The 19,521-nt window shown below is 36.8% G+C and overlaps 1 protein-coding gene across 1 annotated transcript in view; it reads right to left on the reverse strand.

Moving 5' to 3' along the window:
• SORCS2 (sortilin related VPS10 domain containing receptor 2) overlaps window positions 1–19,521 on the reverse strand; it is a 521,566-nt gene that overhangs the window by 96,853 nt on the left and 405,192 nt on the right. Inside the window, exon 4 of the mRNA XM_062493233.1 lies at window positions 4,441–4,605. Coding sequence (XP_062349217.1) covers window positions 4,441–4,605 — 165 coding nt within the window. The remainder of the gene's footprint in view (window positions 1–4,440; window positions 4,606–19,521) is intronic.

The following is a 19,521-nucleotide window of genomic DNA, read 5'->3' on the forward strand; positions in this document are numbered from 1 at the left end:
CATCTATAATAAAGAAAATTCTGCAACAAAAACTTTTTGTTTACTGTGAAAACAATTCACTTGGGGTCAGATACTTTTTCCCTCAGCATGGTTACACAAGAGGGATGGTTCTTACAAATCATTGACCAAAGAAGCACAATGTTTCCTTTACGCTTCAAGCCTTAATGCCATCAAAAATACTTAAGCCAGGAATATGATTTAAAACTCTGCTATAATAGGACCAAAATATATTACAGAAATGCTTAAGAGATTTGAAGAGAGATGCATTTTTGGGTTTGCTCCACAGACACTAATTTGTAACCCAGTACAGAGGCAGAAGATGGCCTGGAGAAGGATTCCAGCTCCACCTTCTCTATGAACAGCTCCCCTCTGATAAAAAAAACAAATGCTAATGATATGGATAGACATCAAGAGTGTAGATTAAAGATGTTTTCCCCCAGAATAATGTGGGATCTAAAATAGCTCTTAATAAATCTCCTTCTTCCAGCATTTGCCTTCAAAATGTGTTTCCTCTAGTTAAAATAGGAAGTTCTGTAAGACTTCTAAAAAGACAGATTTAAAGCCCCCTGCTGTCTGCATGCATTTCTTATTTGATCCAATTTACATAAGATGGGTTTTCTCTTGATATCTTTAATAAGGAGGAGAAAAATGCAACTAAAACTGTTCTTTTCTGATGTAGAAGTCACCAGTTCAGCCACTGAGTGTGCTGGGGGAAAGTATCTTATAAGGAGTAGTAAGGAATGCTTATGTTTTAAAATGACAGATTCAGTGACAAAAGATTAAAAACCCCACAGTTACGTATTATGTTCTACTACAGGAAATCAGCAATATTAATATATAAAGATAAAGGTTGAGGTAATGTAGCATAAACTCTATGGGTAAATTTACTGAAGCTTGATTTAGAGACAGAAGACGATTTTTCAGTTACTGTGCACTTCATAATGACTGGGTTTCCTTCCACTGCACACTTGATTAAAGTAGACAGACCACGGGGTAGGAAACTACGAGGACTTGGATTGCTTGCTGTAGTATTGACCCAGTCCATGCACAGACAGAAATGATCAGGGATCAAAAATGCTTCATCCTCAGAGCTAAATGATGGGGCTGCAGAGCCAGGCTCCTGATTTGCCTGCTAAATTTCTGATATTAATTTTATGTGGCTTAGGATTTGCTGCAACCAGGGTATTTTATAACATCCTGCTCCAAGCAACCTCCTCAGGGGGATGGATGGGGCTGTGAATGGACTGGACTGTGCAGGGTGAAGAACCTCTAAGCTGCTTACTTCTTCAAACACTTGTCACCACAGGCATTGCAGAAAAGATAACCATTGGCTTTACCATTTTCTAAAAACTCCCTGCTCACCGAGGAACCTCCCTCAGCAGACTGCTTAAATCTGGGATAGATGATCATTTAATGCACTATCCTAACCCTGCTGTCTAAGCTGCAAAGAAAGCCAGGAATTCAGAAGTTTCTGGCAAGAGGGAAGAGAAGTATTTAGGATAAGGAACAATACTGGCACATGAACAAAGGGGTATATTTTTGTCATCAATGAATTTCAGAAAAAAATGAAATAGTGTTGCCTTTACAAGAGAAGCCAAAGGCCAAACCAAATCCACCCCCTCTCCCTCAAACCCAAACTACCTGCTCACACACACATTTAAGATCAAAGTATAGGAGCTCATGAGTGAACAGTTTGGCTTTCTCCAGGGGGAAGGAGCCCCTGCAATCTTACTGTACAGGAAAGTGAAGTAGGACTAATAAGGCATATTCAAACTGAAAAGAAATTTTAACTGACACAGTATTTGAAACAGATAAAAAATAACATGTAAATAACTTGCGCACACACTGAACTTGCTGTAATAAAAAAACCCTAAGTGACCCATATGTATTCTGTTTTTCAGCAGGTACATATGATAAAACTATTAAATGAGATTAGATAGGAAGTGAAAACAGTTATTTTAGTGGACAGCTAAAACCTCTGGCTGAAGCAAACAGATCTAATAGGTCTCATAATTCTGCTTATTCTCATTTGTGCAACCAATGTGCAGGAAAGCTTTCTTAAAAATATTGAAAATATTTTTCTGTTTTGCCATTATTTCATCCTTTCTGCTTCCAAATGAATAATTAAAATCTATTGCATCCTTGACAATTTAAAAAAAAAACAAACATAAAACTAGAAGCATTTATGTAGGCTCAGCAAATAGATGATTGTTATTCATTATAACTGAGGGGTAGCCAGAAAAAGAGCATATAGATTTGAAGCAGTAAGTGGATTAATCCAACCACACTGACTGGATTTGCATTCATTTATAGTGTCAGCTAGAGGCTAGAGATTTTTTAAAACAGAATCTAGCTTCTAAATGAAAGAACAGCGCATATTTTGCAATATGAAATAAGCTCTAAATCTAATCAAAAGTTGTGCAAAAGGCCATGATGCTCCAGAAGACAATGAAGCCTTGCTGACTGATATTTATGAAGCACCTCCTTCCTTGCATTCCTTACAGTCTCCAAAGTGCCTTTTTAAAAAAGCTTTTGAGTAATCGGAGATAATAGTTTCTCCTGAGTTTTAGATTGTGTAACATTCTGATACTACTTTTAGGGAAGGTAAAGTTACTTAACATTACCTAGAGTGTCCTGACTCCTTAGGGCAATTTCAGATCAACATTATCTCTCAAGACCATTGATTTTAGTACAGTGACCTTTTCTTGTGTCAAGTTGCAATTTTGATTTTCAACTCCTTTCTCTGCCAGTATCACTTCATCTTCCTCTCCCTTCTAGGCCAAATATATCAGTTTTCATACAAAACATAAGCAAGTTACTGACCCAGCTATAGTCAAGGGCATCCTTCATTCCTACACATGTAAGGTAAAGATGTAGGACTTGTCAAGGAAGGAAGTCTTTATGGTTGACTCTTCTTAGTGTCATTGAAAGCCTGAGAAAGTCCATCAGATTACATAACCCTTCCAGCTACTCCTGAAGAATTATTCCTTACCGAATCTGTTTTCATAGTTTTTTTTTTTTGTTTTTTGTTTTTTTTGTGGCTTTTTTTTATAGTAGCATCACCCCTTTTGGGAGATTATCCAAGTATAAAATGCCTGATAGTCTTCATAACATGCTTAATTCATCAAAACACACACCAACTGCTTCACTTTCTACATCTACCTCCTGATCACTTCTGACAAATATATCTACCCACTTGTTGTGGGCTGTACAACTTGTTCAATACACTTCGGACTCTTACACTTCATGATTCTGCCCCTCTGTAACTATAAAAATTCAATAATTATATCTACTGACAGGAACAAAAGTCAAACTGGATAAAATATATTTTCATAACAAAGGCTTTTCATTACTTGAGGCTTCCCTGAAGCATTTTATTTACATAACGTGCATTCAAATTATTTATAATTGTGTTAGGATTTCAAATCAATGCTAAGTAAAATATTTAGTGTAATTTGTGACTGAGTTTGGTTTGCTATGTTTTTTATTCTAGTTCTATCCTTATTTGCAAACTCCTGTAAACATAAATTGTTTTGGGATCAGCTGTTAACTTATATATTCAAAAACATGTCCAAAAGGGTGACTTGATATAGAATCACTGGAATCAGTGCAATATTTGACTGCAGTATGTGCAGCTTCTCTGACTCATCTCACCACCTAAATATACATTTTCTGTGAGGTATGATGAGGGTAGAATGCACTGGAATTTAGCAATTTAGGTTTAAAAGAGGAGTAATGGTAGAGATGAGTTAAGGCTGCTACCAGGACCAGGATGACGAGGAGTTTGCAGCTGCAGTTTTGGCACTGTGAAAAAGAGATGAGCTACACACTCACAGATGGTGTGCACACTCCTCAGCTTAGCCCAACCCACCCAGAAAACTGACCTCACAGTTTCACCAGAAGAAATCTGAATGAGGGAAAAAATTTACAAACATGAACAGCTCCTGAATCTGAAAGTGGTATGAAGCCATCATAAGGGAGATAATTATTCTGCATTTCTACAGAGTCACTGATTCCCCAAATTCTATTCTGCTATATGAGCGTGCAACTCATTTTGTATGAGTTTATTTTATATCCTGTGAACAGCCTTTGGAGGCAATGTTTCAACTTCATTAACTTTCTACTTTACTATAAATTGTTTATGGTCACTTTCTAGGGAGGAGCATGTTTCATTATTATTTAACTGTATTATACAGAAGGATAAAAATTCCCAGTATTCATATCAGCTCAAAATGCCAGGACTGAAACTACCATAATCACAAAGGTTTGAACATGAATAAAATAAATATTTAAATAAATCTCAAAACTACTATATGATTCCCTTCTGGGCAATTGGTATTTCATAAAACCCAGCACTAATCAGCATGTCAGAATTGCTTTATATAATCTTAATAGAGTAATTCCCAAATTTTAAAGAAACACAGTATCTTCAAGCCTTACCTTGCCTTCCTTGGTATAAGCAAGTACTTTATCTTCTTCTTTTGGGTGAAAAAGGAGAGTTTCCACAAAGAAAGCAATGGGCTGTTTCTGGAAAGTGGCTCCTTCATCTGTGCTTATGAAAAGGCTTTGGTCACGGTCATTATGGGAAGAACTTACAAGAATTATCTAAAAGACAAAAATAACAACATACCTTCAGAAGCCTGATTTCTCTATAACAGGCAACACAGCCTTGTTTTTTTTTTTGTGTAAATGTCAGATTTTGTACACACCTTACCTTACATATCAAAATTCTGCAGTCAATAAACTCAAGTCACCTTTGAGATAAGGGTTGCAAGATTTTATTAATCTTCCCTGACCAAATCTGTGACTATTACATTCTATAACTCCTCTTGCAATTCACATCAAACAGATGATGCTCCTCATCTCGGCTCAGAATGACTGCCTTGGTTTTGGTGCTTGTTCAAGGTACATGAGGTCACATGATAAAATCCCCAGACTAAGAAAAAAAAATTACTAGTAATGAGTTATTTTAACATGTCCATAGAAATACATCTCTTTATATAGTGAGTTTACTAAATGAAAAAATAATCATTGCTATAGCAGAATGACCAAGGAGAAACAAGTCTGTTATATCTCTCCAGGGTTTCACCATTCTCCTCTTTCTGACATATTTTGAATATGGCAATTGCCTTTGAAAAAGGAAATTCACTTTGATGCAGAAGAATATGCCAATAAATTATTTGTATTTCCTTCTTAGGTCCAGACAATGCCTTGACTCAAGATAATATCTTTAACTGTCTCCTTATGTGACCTTTACTTCAAGCTTTAGGAAACAAAGAAATCCTCTCCACGTAATTTAGTCAGAATTTCACTCATTTCAACTTCTTCACCTTTTGCTATAACATCAGGGTTCTAAAACTGCCAATGTGAGGATCCATTCTGATTGCTTTTCCAGATCAAAAGGATCCAGTTGGCATACAAAAACATGCCTTTATCAACTGATAGCCTACAAACAAACTGGATTTTCAAAGTCCAGCTGGGCTCTCTGTAGCTCATGCTTCAAAAACAATTAAAAAGATACTTAATTCAAAACGTATTTAGAATAATCAGAAAACAGTGCAGAAAACACCACAGAATACTGATCACTGTGATACAGTGACTGTAAATTGCTTACAGAGGTAAACGACAATGAGTTATGCAAACAGAATTACAATAATGTGAATACAGAGAAGGAAAGAGATTAACAAAAACAGTATAATTTTTATGTAGCCACTTTTTTAGAGCAGAGCTGAAGTTAAATTTTGAAACTTCTAATAAATTATACAGATATGACAGCTGGGCTGAGCTTTTACTGCAATTGGTCTTGGGGGGAAAACCATAAATTCAACATTTATAGATGCTCCAATATGACAAGTAACTTAAGCATGAGCACTTGTCCTTGAAGCACATACACACTGGCACTAAATTCAAGGGCTTTCATATACCTCAAATGGGGCACTTATTGAAGTGCATTGTTGAACAAGAGAGACAACTGCAGATACTTCAGGGTTCATGGTCCAGTGCTGAAATCTCACACTAAAGCATATATTAAAGCAAATCTACTCCATTAACTTCGTGGCTAGGTCAGTAAGAAGAGCAAAATAATAACCCATTATGTTGTTATAATCTTGTATTTTTTAATGATATAATTTACCCAAGAGCAGGAAAGTGACATTTTTATTCAAAAGCCTCTGTAAATGACACCTTCACAAATGCCTTCTCTTATTTCTATGTATCCAATGGCTTTCTGTCTCTCGGGAAGTGCTTCAAATAGTGTCTATTTAATTCATTACTATCTATACTCCACCAGTAGCTGCTGGTGGCCTAGATATAGCATTCAAAGATTCTTGCAATGCACTCATTTATTAAGTTTTCTGCAGCCAGCATGGCATGAAGCTAAAATTGAATGTGGCTGCCATGTGCTACCGTGTCCCTGTGCCTGCATCTCAAGGGGGACTGAAGAAGCATTTATGCCCAGCACAGAGATTTGTACTTTCTTGCCAGATTCCCATCTGTGCCTTAGGCTTAAAATATGTATTTTCTCTTGGAAATAAATAAATAAATAAATTCAAACTATTTTCCTGCTGAGAGAGGTATATAGTGCTTATTCCTGTAGCTTCGTGACCAGAACACAGAGAGAAGGACCTGGTCCCCACAAAAGGCACAAACTGCACTTGTACAGAACAGTAATTTCTGGGATACAGCAATAGTGTCTTGCTCTTGCTCTTTTTTCTTTCCCCCTGACCCTATAAATCTTACACTTCCAAAAATACAAAAATTATGGCTTCAAAATAATAAAGAGATGAAATTTATAAAATAGGGAGTGGTTTTCACTATTAATGAGGCTTAAATATAGGCATGTCTGGGTTTCATAATGTGGACTCAGCAGCACTGAAATATTAAGAAAAATGCTTGTTATAATGAAGTCCAAACCCTGTGATATTTGCTAATGCTGTCCTTCAAAAATATAATGTATCTTTTAGAGTTAAATTTTAAAAAATAGCCTAAACATTGTCAACTTATAAGCATATGGCAGGGTTGCTAACTATTCTTTTATTCACACACACATCATATTTCATTTAAATAAGTATTTTTGAATTTCACTTGGTGTTGTGTTTTATATTTCAATAATTTAAACTGATCATTATGTGCCAGACATACAGATTTCCTTCCCACAGAAAACACACTGGGTGCTCAGACTGGCCTGCTGGCTAACACTAGTCATTTAGGAAAGTGCTTCAGAGTAAATATTGTATCCACATTAGACGCTTTCCATAACAAGTTTTATTTACTTCGTAAGCAGAGCAAGTGGCAAAACCCTCCTGCAAGCAGCTGATGAAGGGATGCAACTGGGACATACTATATGGAGAGCCAGCTAGCAGTGATGGCTGAGGGTTTTAATCCAAAATAAACTACTTCCTTGAATAACTGTATTTAAAAACCAGAACAGATTTTAAACATAGATAAATCTGAGCTCCTTTTAAACATTTTACATATAACTTCTCACTACTGTGAGATACTGCTAATATTTGTTTAGTTTTCGTTTTCTGAGTTTTGCTGCTTATCTCAGATCTCAGTACTTAATCTCCATCGAGTTAAATAAGCCACAATAACATGTGTATACACTTAGGTCAGATGAAAATCTATAACTTCCAGTAGCTACACAGAAGTAAAAAAAAAAAAAATATTTCAAGGAGATAAACAGTGATATGGATTATAAAGAAAAAGAGTAAAAATAGTATCTGTTATAGATGAACAAAGAGAAAAGGAAAACAAAAATCTAATAAAAAAGAAAAATACTACACCATGCCAATATGGGAATTAAACCATTCCAAAACTAAAGAAAAGCCATGCTTTTCCTCATTTTAGGAAAAGTCAGTGATGCAGGAGTTAACTGAAAAACCAAATAAATATGAAAATAACATAATTAAATGCACTTGTTTAATCTCTCTTTCAAGACTGATTGGCCAATATGCACGACTAACCATTCCTGCTAAGAGTGGAATCGCAATCTGAGCCCCAAAGGATGAAAAGATTCTGATGGCTTAGGCTACAATTCTTTGTGTATCAGACTTTTTCTTTCACTGTTACCATGAAGATTTGGAATAATCATAGTGATTACTCGGGAGTCTTAACTGTAGATTTGGCAGCAATTCAAAGCTGTGCTGCAATTTCAAGTGGCAATAAACAGAGGATATTAACATGCATCATTTGCACTGTGTTTGAAATATAACCCCCCCTCCCCTCAGTTTAGCTCCCATCAAAATTTAAACTCAAGACAAATTTGATCTTAATCAGCACTTTCTCTAAAACAAGGCAATTTTCTAACATATTACAATTGTGCTGTCTCTTTCAGCTTCAGCAACTGATTTCAATTTTAATTGTATCTTTTATTTTCCTTTCTTTTTCCCTAGTATTACAAAGGGGAAAAAAAGTAAAAATGTCCATGATGAATAAATTTTTACACTCACAGCATGTGACTTGCTATAGATTTCTGCAGTAAGTGGTGAGAGAGATGAAACACACTATTTTTTAATTCTATAATCCTCCATAAGGTCAGAAATCAAGACACTCCTAAGCACTCTATACTGTCCTTGAAGGAAGAAACCTCCTTTGGGCAGAGTAAGAAATGAAAAGAATATAGAGACTTTTCATTTAAGCTCCCAGCAGACATGCACTGAGAAGCCAAGCATAGCCAGGAAGAACCTCAGCCACCCCCAGCAGGCTGAACTCCCACTGGACATAGAGGATTCATTTCTGGGGATACAATCCTAAAGAATGCTGGACCCACTCCAAGAAAGAAACCTTTAATGATGTGAACTTACAAGCCATCCACACTGAGATCAAATAATTACACAGAACATTTCCAGGGAGGGGCCATCAACAGCTACTCTGAACAACCATCTTTCCAGCATCTCATCACCCTCACAGTAAAGAACTTTTTCCAACATCCAATCTAAATCTACCCTCCTTCATATTAAAGCCATTAAGAACATGTAGTGTTAATGCCTAGATGAAGGTGCTTAGCTGAACTGGAGACAAGGCTGCTGAGATCAGGGCATCACCTGGTGCCACCATCATAGAAACCTCCGTGCCTACACAGTTCTGAAGGGAAATGGTCTTTGTGCCAGTACTGCCAATCTGCAGAGCTTCACAGCACTGTAGTCACACCCTCAACATTTTTAAGACTAAAGAACTCCTCTATTTTTCTAGGGTTTACAATTCCTCTTGTTAATGTCCTATTAGATACACTTGGCTGAGAGAGAGATTACTAAAGCTCCTGGTCCCACTTGTAAATGAGATGCTGTTTCTCGGACAGCATTCATAAAACACACAAAGTAGACTGCAAAGAGTTATGATTTTTATTTTGCATGATATGAGAGACCTGATAACTCAAGAGAGGCTGAGTGAGAGAGAACTATAGTCCCTTTACTCTCAGAGTGATGTAAAACAATAACTAAAAAAATCAACCCAAGGTAATTCCAAGCAGAGAGTAAAATAAAATGTCTCCCAGATAGCAGTTTAATCTTGTCGATTTTCCCTGGAAGTTGCATTACAAAATCCTTCTCACAAATTTTAGCTTATAAGTGCATCTAATAAGTGTCCTGTGTCCAACTGAATTGGTTGGAATACATATAGAAAGGAATTTACATACACACCAGAACAGTATTTTACTTTTTATGTTAAGCATTCACAGCTTCCTCCAGAATTCTTACTTTCTCTTGAAGAGTCCCTTTTAAGCTGTCACACACAGATGCACTTCAAAACAGCAACTAGTCTCTAGGAAAACCACCACAAGGGAAGGGAAAATTGGAATATTAAGGATGATTTCTGAGAATTATTTGCTACACTGATCACATAATTTCAGGACACAATCAAAGGCCATCTGAAGCAATCCTGATGGAGCGAGTGGAGAGCATGTATCACAGTTTCTTCTCCCCTGGGTTGTGGTCAGCTCATTAATCATTTGGAATATCACAACGGAAGGTGCAATATTTTTTATCTAGTATCAGCAACATATCAGGCACTTTAGGATGTAGAATGAATATTTAGAGGTCAGGATCTTAAAATAAGCTGGTTAGAAACTGGAACAGTTGGTAACACATAAGACATACTGAAGAGGCAGTGAACATCAGAGTTAGCACCTTAACAGAAAAATGTGTTCAGAGTAACTGGACAGAGCACAGCTGGCTTACACTGCACCTAGGCAAGCCTCAAATAATATAATCAGATCATAAAAGAAAATAGATTTGAAATAGTTGGCTTTCCTGTAGGGCATTCACCACAGTAAAATCAAGTTTAAGGGCACTTACATATCATAATAATGATTTTTCAGAGAGAAACAGCCGTGGATGCTCTAATTGATTTTAAAGAACAGACTGAAAATTCTGCCCTGTTGGCAACCCCTATCTACCTAAATCAGCCAGATCTTTTGAACTGAGCACCTCAGAGGGGCTGAGGATGCCAAGTCTCTAGGAGACCAATTACAGCTCAATTCATGTGTCTCCTTACTTAGAGAAGGGTAGGATACACAAGCTGATCATTTACTGATTCCTCCACTGGAACAAACCTCATGCATCTATAACCCGCTAGAAACAAAACATCATTGTCACTTGACTTTGATGACAGTGCAAATTTTCATGAGACATACTCTCTTCAAAATTTTTTTAGAGCAGTACTTCATGCTGCCAGCCTGAGAATTCAAAAAACCTTGCACACATAAAGCAAATTAGGAATTCCTGTGGTGTACTGAGAAAGGAATGAATATGCCAAAGATAACAGTAAAAACAGAAGAGTCCTTTAATCTACCTGCAAAACTCAATGATAGCCTGGCTATTGCTAATTCTTCAGCAAAAGTGATCATTTGATGCACCCCTTGCAGACTCCTACATCCAAAGTGAGCAAAACTTAATGATATGAGATGCTTTGAGGGGTGGTCCCCATATTTGTTTGTTCACATATTTAAAAGATTTGGTTTAAATTGAGGCATTCTGCTATACCAAGAACTAAATCAGATGGTCTTTTTTAGTATGCTCTAAATCAGTGGTTTGAGTGGGGAATAGCACTGGGGAAGGCATAGTACCAATTCTTGTCACAGCACGGGAATGTTACCTAACCTGATTTTATATTGCCAACAAAATAAAAACATTTTCTATGTCTCAGAGAAAAAAAAAATCAAAGTAGTTGTATTAAAAGCAGAAATGGGCAAATTTCACTCTTCCCCACCAATATTTCCACAAACATTAGTATTTACCAGACAAAACAAGCAGACACTGATCTTTTTAGCTTAGGCATTCACAGATTAATCTAATTCAAGAAGTTATTTTATAGACCTCCAACTAAACTGTAAATATTTTGTGCCTGAACACATCACAGATCAAAAATATACACAATGCTTTCCAAACAGGATAATGGATGCACAACAAATGACTGCATATGTGATTTGATCTAAATTAATGAAGGAACAGCTCAAACAGTTCCTAGCCACCAGCCATTAATTTGTCAACAGCAAAATCTGCATTAAGCTCAAAGAGAAAATACATGGATGGTAATTAGTGATAGGGAGAAAACATGAAGGAAAGAAGGGCAGGTGTGGTGGCTAAAATTGTCACTCATATAGGATTGATCAGGACCTCATTGTCTACTGTAATAAACACTTTTCTGTCTTTAAAAAAACAAAGGTATGCCTTTTGGTCCTTTACTATGAATCTTAGCTCTATTATAAGGCTGTATGAGAATTTCTTCAGAAGACTACAGAAGGAGCTCTCAAAACATTCCTCTGGAGAATCTCTGCACAGTCTTTCCCCTCCAATCCCAAATATTCGCCAGGGGTTTTCATAGGCAGAGGTCTTCCTATAATGCACCCAAGACATCCCTAACACCAGCTGAGGCATCAACTTCAAGCACACCTATTTCTCTCTCCCATTTTTATAGAGCACTTCTTATGGAGATCAAGGTATTTAATGACCCTGTCTGTAACAAGTTATAAAGACTAAGTAGCATTTTCCAAACTTGTAGGTGGGAAATGTGTGTGTATGTGAATTACACATTTGCAAACACAAACAAGGTCAGGAAACCAGATGTCCCACCTCCAAAGCTGCTGAAGCTGCTGACTCTAATCACTGAAAGCTTTGAGAGGCTCAGTGACTGGAAGAAGTTCCTGAAGACTGGAAAACAATAAACATCATCTACAAAGTGTTTCAGATGCGTCTCACACATCTGACAAACATTTTGCTTTTGCCCATTTCCACATCTAAAGGGATAGCTGGCACTAGGAAATGAGCTGGTAAAGTCCTTATCCTTCAGGAAGTACCTGTTTCCTTTAGAAAAGTGTAGGCACTTGTCTGAAAGGAGGTCTGGGTATAGCTAAAGATTGGACAAGCATTCTCCCCTAGACCATGAGGGAAAACACAAACCTGGGGGAAAGAGCTGCTCTGAGCAAGTCTTTCATACTTAAGTCACAACAGATTATGTGGGTTTGAAGGAGAAAATAGGAGGCAGAGAAAAAAGGGAAAGCAGCAGAGGCAAGTGCTGGAAAAACAGTAATTATTTTTCACTTGAATTTGGCCATATCTCCATTATGTAGGCTACAAAGCTTAATTATAAAAGCTCTTGCTATTGAAATATTTCCCTTTATCTTTGATATCCAGTCCAAATGGACTGGAAAAAACCCCTTGAAAAGCAGAAAGAAAATGTCTTTTAAAGTAATTTTTTGGTCCCATTAGGGTGAATCTCATTAATAGAAAAAAGACTCCACTGAAGAATAGAGCTTTTATATTCAGAAGCATACAGTACTGCTGTGCCTGATTTTAGTAGCACTGCAGATAATAAACCTTTCTCCACTGGGGCTTAGATTTTCACAGTTGTAAAATACCCATTTGATATTGAGGTAGGGTTTCAGTAAATACAAATACCTGGTAGCCATTGTCCTAGCTTTCTCTAGGTGTACCTGGGAGTGGTGTTGATTGGTGCTTTTGGAAGAGGATGTTTAAAATATTTTTTCTATTGAAAAGCACAATTTTTTTTCCATAACTGAAATGTACTGCTGGACACTTAAATAAGATTTATGAACATGATTCCTAGGGCCCGTGAGGGACTATGGGGAAGAGAATAGCTCCCTCTGGGGATGCTCCACCTTATGCACAAAGTTAGAAAATATTTGTTGGGATAGAGATACTGTCTTTGTTCATCAGTTGTTAGAGCACTCCTCCGTGTCATTGCAGGAACAAGTCCTGGCCTCATCCCAGTTGAATGCTGTTATTACTAAACCTTAGCCAATTCTGTACATATTCTCACACATATGAGAGAGAAAAGGCTGCACATCACCCAAACCAGAGCAGAAATAGAAATAACATGCTCTTGCTCATTTGCTACATTGGAAAAATTCAGGTGCAAGTGTTATTGTTTCTATTTTTTTTCATGAGAATGTTATTTTGACTCTTTTCCAGTACATTTTAATGAGTAGTTTAAAAGTGAATACAAACATTAATAAATGAATGTACAAACATTTCTACTGATACCCTTTTCTCCCTTTTACTAGTATTTTATACTCCTTAAAAGCTCAGAATTTAACAAGGCATTTATTTGGTTTTAACATAATATTTTACTGGGAATGGGAAGTTGAGGAGTTTGGCTCCCATCAGTGTGTTTAGAAACAGAAAGCAGCTAGGAACATTTCAGGAGCTTTCTCTCTTGCCAAGAACATTGCTAGAGATTCAGCTACAAATTATAGCTGATATGGAAAAAGAAAATCCAGGCAACACTTGTTATTTTCCTTTCTAAGACAAGAAGCTACACTGAGCTCTAAAAACATGAGACCAAGGTTAATTTTGGAGCTCCAATTCTGATCCCAGTCAGATGGAACTCTGCAAACTGACCATTTTTCAGACCTTGGGACTGATGCCATCTAAAGCAGAATCCAAACAAATCATCAGCCTTATCACTGCTTTGGCACTTACAAGATTTTGCAGGGTCTTGAGGCTGTAGCAAGAATGACTTTTGAGACAACATTTATCACAGTTTCTCTTCATTTCCCATCAATACCAACAAGATGGGAATAAAAACACATGTCCTTTGAGTGGTGTTAAAAGATGAACTCCTGCAGTGTTTGGAAGAAAACTTCCCAACTCAGCTGATGAGGGAGATACTCAGGGAACATGCCCTGCTGGACCTCCCATTTAGGAACAGAGAAACTGCTGTAATCATGAAATGATAAGTTTGCTGGTCTTGAAGAAGCATTTATAACATTTGGAAGAAGGTTGTCCTTTAGAAGAAGGAGCATGCAACTCAGGAGGACAACAAGGACATCATGAGGTTATGTAGGGAGAAAACTAGAAGGGCCAAAGCCCAGCTAGAATTTAGTTTGCCTAATGTCATAAAGGACCAAAAAAAAATTATTTGGTTTTGATGGCTTTTCTTATGTGTTTTGTTTTGGTTTTTTTGTTGCTTTGCTTGGGGCTTTTTTGTTGTGCTTGTTTTTTTTTTCCTGTTGGTGTTAGCCCTGTAAATGACACTAGACTTTCTTATGTTTATAAAATCCTTTCCAGCATAGCTGTCCAGCACATCTTGTTCTTCACCTCTTATGCTTTAAGCCACTGCAGCCTGTGACCACAGCTAGACACTGACAAAAAATGTAAAAATACTTACAGATTTTTTATTGATTGTATTTGAGATGTTCCTAAAAACTTGCAAGCACCATCAAATCACCATAATACAACACAACTAACTGGGTAGAGGCCAGTGTGAGCTAGCCATAAAGGATGAGACATACAAAATGAAGCACTGGGATATATAAAGAGCCTCTTTCACATAATTAAAAGTTAATTAAAAGCTCCAAGTATAATATATATCTAGAAAAAATGGTCTTTTGTCATTTTTTCAAGTCAATGTCCTGAAAGAAGCACTCATCTGAGACTGAAACCCATTCCAGAAAAGTAAATAGAAATCACAAAGTAATCAACAGCCTGTCCCAGGTGGCATACTAATTTACTAACTGTTCTCGAAAATTTATTGCAAGTTAAACAGTTCAGTGACAAGCAAGGAAAAAAAAAAGGGGGATGAAAAACTTATTTATTCTCTTGTCTGACAGTGTCTCACACTCAAATCTACCTCGTTTCATCAACTTGCTCCTAGGCATTTCTTTAAGAGAATAAATAAGTGGACAAGAAAAAGTTTTTAGAGAAATAAACTATAAATTATTTAGTATTACTGAAAATAAAAAGGCTTGTAGAACTCAAAATGTAACAAAGATGAAGTGTTTAGAAAAAAAAAACAAAAACACACACACACAAAAAAAGCCCCAACCTCCCCCCAAAAAATGAAACAAACAAAAAAAAAATCCCACCCAATTAACCTTCACAAAAACCAAGAGAAAAGATAAGCCTCATTCAAGATGAAAGATTGCCCAGGTGGATGGCTAATTTTCTCAAATTACCTCTGAACAGACCTTCATGGTCTGTGAAATAATTTGCCTTTGATAGCTAAAAATATACTGTATGTTTGTATAGAGGATAGTAATAAAAATGTTTCAGGAAGAATAAGCAAAATTTCTCTGAGTTTTAACTGTATAAATCCAGGTGGTGATTTGGCATGCAGAAATTATAACAATGTTAGAATTCATAAACAAAGCAGCAAGAAGACCCCACCATCTAAAATGATCTCAGCATGCCTGTAGTCCCAGTTAGTTTTTCAAAGGGCTTCAGCACATCCATTTCTCTGTCAGCCTGATTAAAAGTTGCCCAGGGCAAGACTTTCTCCCTGCTTCCCATCTGGACAATGCCGAGCTCAATCATACCTTTGCCTGTAGGTGCAAAATGATAAAAGTATATAAATACAGCTGCAAAAACCAGACTGGTCACACCCAGTGCTAAAAGCGGCTGAGACTTTTTTGAAGTAATTCTTTTTTTAACCCCAAATGAGAACTCGGTGATTTTTAAAGAAACAACAATTATTTATGGCAAATTAATCCAAATGAGCTACACACTGTCCTCATTTCCACTGTCATATTCAGAAAGCAGCTCCACTAATTTCATTCACTGTACTACTGCTGATACATTAGTGGTGTGATTTGCAAACTGCTCAGCATCAGAAATTTCCAACTGCAGCATCTTTTATGCTTTCCACAATTGTTAGAGAATTTAAATCTATGCCTACAGAGAAGCCTGGGTCTGCATGGCCTCCTATCCTGAGCATCTTTTCCAAGGTTTATCACTTGGAAGAGTTTTCAGTACCCCAGAGCTACAAATGTGAGCTTTACAAACAGCCATGGCCATGGCTGTTAATGAAAGGCTCAGTGTGATTCGGGCTGTTAGAGTAGCTGCAGACAAGGAGAATGAGAGCAAAAGGGAACAAGACAGGTTCATGCCCCAAGGACCTGAAGTGGCACCATGCTAACAGACAATAATCACTGCAAGCAATTGAGAAGCTGAACTGCTCCCCTGGAAAACATGCTGTGACTGAGAAATGTCAGATTGCCAATAGCTAGTTGAAACAGGATGAAACAAGAAGTTGATGTTATGTTTTTGGAGCAGCCTATATAATTTCTGAGGAATTTTTAATTCTTTCAAGCTCTCAAAAACAACATACCCAACCTGTCAAACCTCAGGTAAGATGTGTTCATCTGGTTCTCATCTCTCCTAGTGACATTGAGGGACTGTCAGGTCCCTCTGCTGAACAGGGCACAGGGTTCTACAGAAATCCAACCGGGTGGGGCAGCTACAGCTTGATGCCAGTATTTTTCTAGTACAAAACAACTGTTTACTTCTTTCTCATCCACATTCAGATTTACAGTGAGTGAGTACATTTAGTCTTTCATTTTTGAGAATTCAATTTGTGAATTCAGATTTAGGCCATAGGTTCTTGCAGAGCATGGAACCTACATCTACTGCAGATAGACACTATAAAGGGAACTGGGACCATAACGTTCAATGCAGAGAAAATTTGGTTTCCAACTAAAACTTGTTCTAGAATAAAGCAATTTCCCACTGAAAAAAAAAAAAAAAAAGTCTGTCTCATATTAAGACACTTTTCAGAAACAGGCAAAAGCTAAATTCTGCAGCCGATCCCCTGTTCACACTATAACTCATTATCCAGAGGCTGGTTATCTCTGGTTTCTACCAGTAAAATGAACATGAGCAGTCTTTACATGTCTGCAGAACTTGGAAATATTAATGAACTACAGATCATGTTACAATATGCATTTCAAGTTTGTATTGTCACTAGTGTCCAAAATTTACCATGTTCAGGCTGGGAATTCATATATTTTGTTCTTCCAACTCCAGGTACATCTTTTGATTTCACTCTATTATTCATGTCTTAAGTGCAACTGCAAGTTGAGAAACTATTACTGAAGGAGAAGAAGGAGAAGTGTAGGTTATAGGCAATTTAAATATGCATCTCTGTCAAAAGCTGTAGTTAAAGTGATTTCTGGCTCTGTATCTTTAGCATATCTGGGCCTCCCAGGGAAGCATTTGATTGTCTGTAGTTCTCATTATGTAGCTTGATAGAAATAGGTGATCCTGTGATATTATAACTTCCCATGAAAAGTGGTTTGGCTTTATGTCAATATTCTCTCTACATTTGTCTTCAGAATTTAGGAATGATTTAAGGTTTTTTTTTAATCTATTCCTAAATCCTCTGCTATTTTAAATCAAAACAGTCAACTGTGACCTTTGTTCATCCATACTCACTATGTTAAATATAAGGGGGAAAAAACCTTCAAAAGTTTCAGGGTACCTTTTGCAATATAGTTATGTAAAAAAAACCAATTTGTTGTGGATGGTGTAACATAATGGAAGCTGACATGGTAAAATAACTGTTTCCCAAAGCACAGTGCACTCTACAAACACAGATCCCAGCAGCAAAAACCACACTGCTTTTCCTCAACAGAAGATTTGTAATAAAATTACATGCTCACAAAGCCTTCCCTCTCAACACAAGACCCTAAAGCTATGCCAACTCTACTGTATGTTGAGATGAGTCTCTGCAACCTCTCTGCTGAAGGCGATACTCTAGAAAAGGAGCAGTAAAGAGGCCTGCCCTGTTCATAGACCAGAATATTATGATAAACTGCTTTATTGATAATTTAAATAAGATTCACCAGGATATGATTCTTGGAGCCCAAAAGAGATGTTCTGTGATGGACAGGCAACAAAGCAAGGCATTAGAGATCCCAGGCTGTATTTGGTACTCTCTCAGTAATTCAGCCTAAGACTTGGGAGAGCGTTTACCTCACCCCTCTGTGCTTTATAATACACATCAACATAATGTAGGTAAATGCTTATGTGCATTGCAGAATTAATGTGATGGAATAAAAATATGCCTGTGATGGAATAAAAATATGCCTTAAAACTTCCTTTGCTTTAAATACTCCAGAATATACCTACTTATACTTCTCAAAAAAAAAAAAAAAAAAAAAAAAAAAACCAAAAAAAACTACACAGGTTTCATCTTCTGTAGGTTTATTCTCATTTTCTCTGCTGGCATTTTGAACATTCAATGTAAAACTTTTTTTACAATGTGAATAATGTAGATCAAAACATTAACCACTGAACAAGAAAACAAAAATTATTGTGAAGCAAAATAAATCTGTATTGTTTAAAGGAGCCTCAAAAGCAGATTTTCCATAAAGTAAGTGAATCTTCTACTCATTCAACTTCATAGCTCCCCGTAGAAATGAAAGAGCCAAATATGAAGACTGTTAAATCTGCAGCAGCTCAGTCTAACAGATGCAAATCTCTGAGAATAAGAATCTCTGAGTAATAAAATCTCCTGCTATAATATCTGTTTTAATCACATTTGCTGATGTAAAAATTATTGCTAAAACAATGAAGTCCAGATGTATTTTGACCTTTCAAAAAAATAGAGTTGGAGGTCTTTACAGTCTTTCTTCAGTTCAATATAAGGAGGTGTTTTAGGGAAATACCTAATCATTCCTTATGTAAGGTGAGGCTGCAGAATCATGGCTGCCATGACCATCTGTTGAACTAAAACAATTTGTGATGAGTGTCAGAGGTGTAAGAATTCAGGCCTTTAAGCTGGTTTATCCTCCATAGCACACCAGCACTCTGTGATTTTCATATTATCAAGAAGTACTCAATTCAGTGTGAGAAGTTAACACTTATACTAGCACTCCTTTCCCCCTATCCTACCTGTTCTGACTGAGAGTAAGCCAATATCCCTACTTTTAGTTCTAGTAATTACCACTCTTCAGATACTCATCACTCTGTAAAAAGACCTGAATCACAGCACTCACCATTATATTAAAAATATGAATGGACTGTACTTGAACAACTCAATTAAAAGGAAACAACAATTATGTCAAATCATGCTGACTATAGGTTGGTATAACTTTCTTTGACTCAGGAAAAAGGTCACTACATCAGCACTCAGAGCTACTGGTGCTTCTGGATGCTGAGTTCTGTGTCAGTTTATTGGAAATAATGGATTTATGGAATTAATGGAATTAATTGGATACAGTCTGATCACAGAATGATTTTTAAAAATATTTTTCAAGGAAACATTTGTGCACAGTCCTGATCTGAT

The sequence above is a fragment of the Cinclus cinclus genome, chromosome 5 (assembly GCF_963662255.1).
Source record: "Cinclus cinclus chromosome 5, bCinCin1.1, whole genome shotgun sequence".
NCBI lineage: Eukaryota > Metazoa > Chordata > Aves > Passeriformes > Cinclidae > Cinclus > Cinclus cinclus.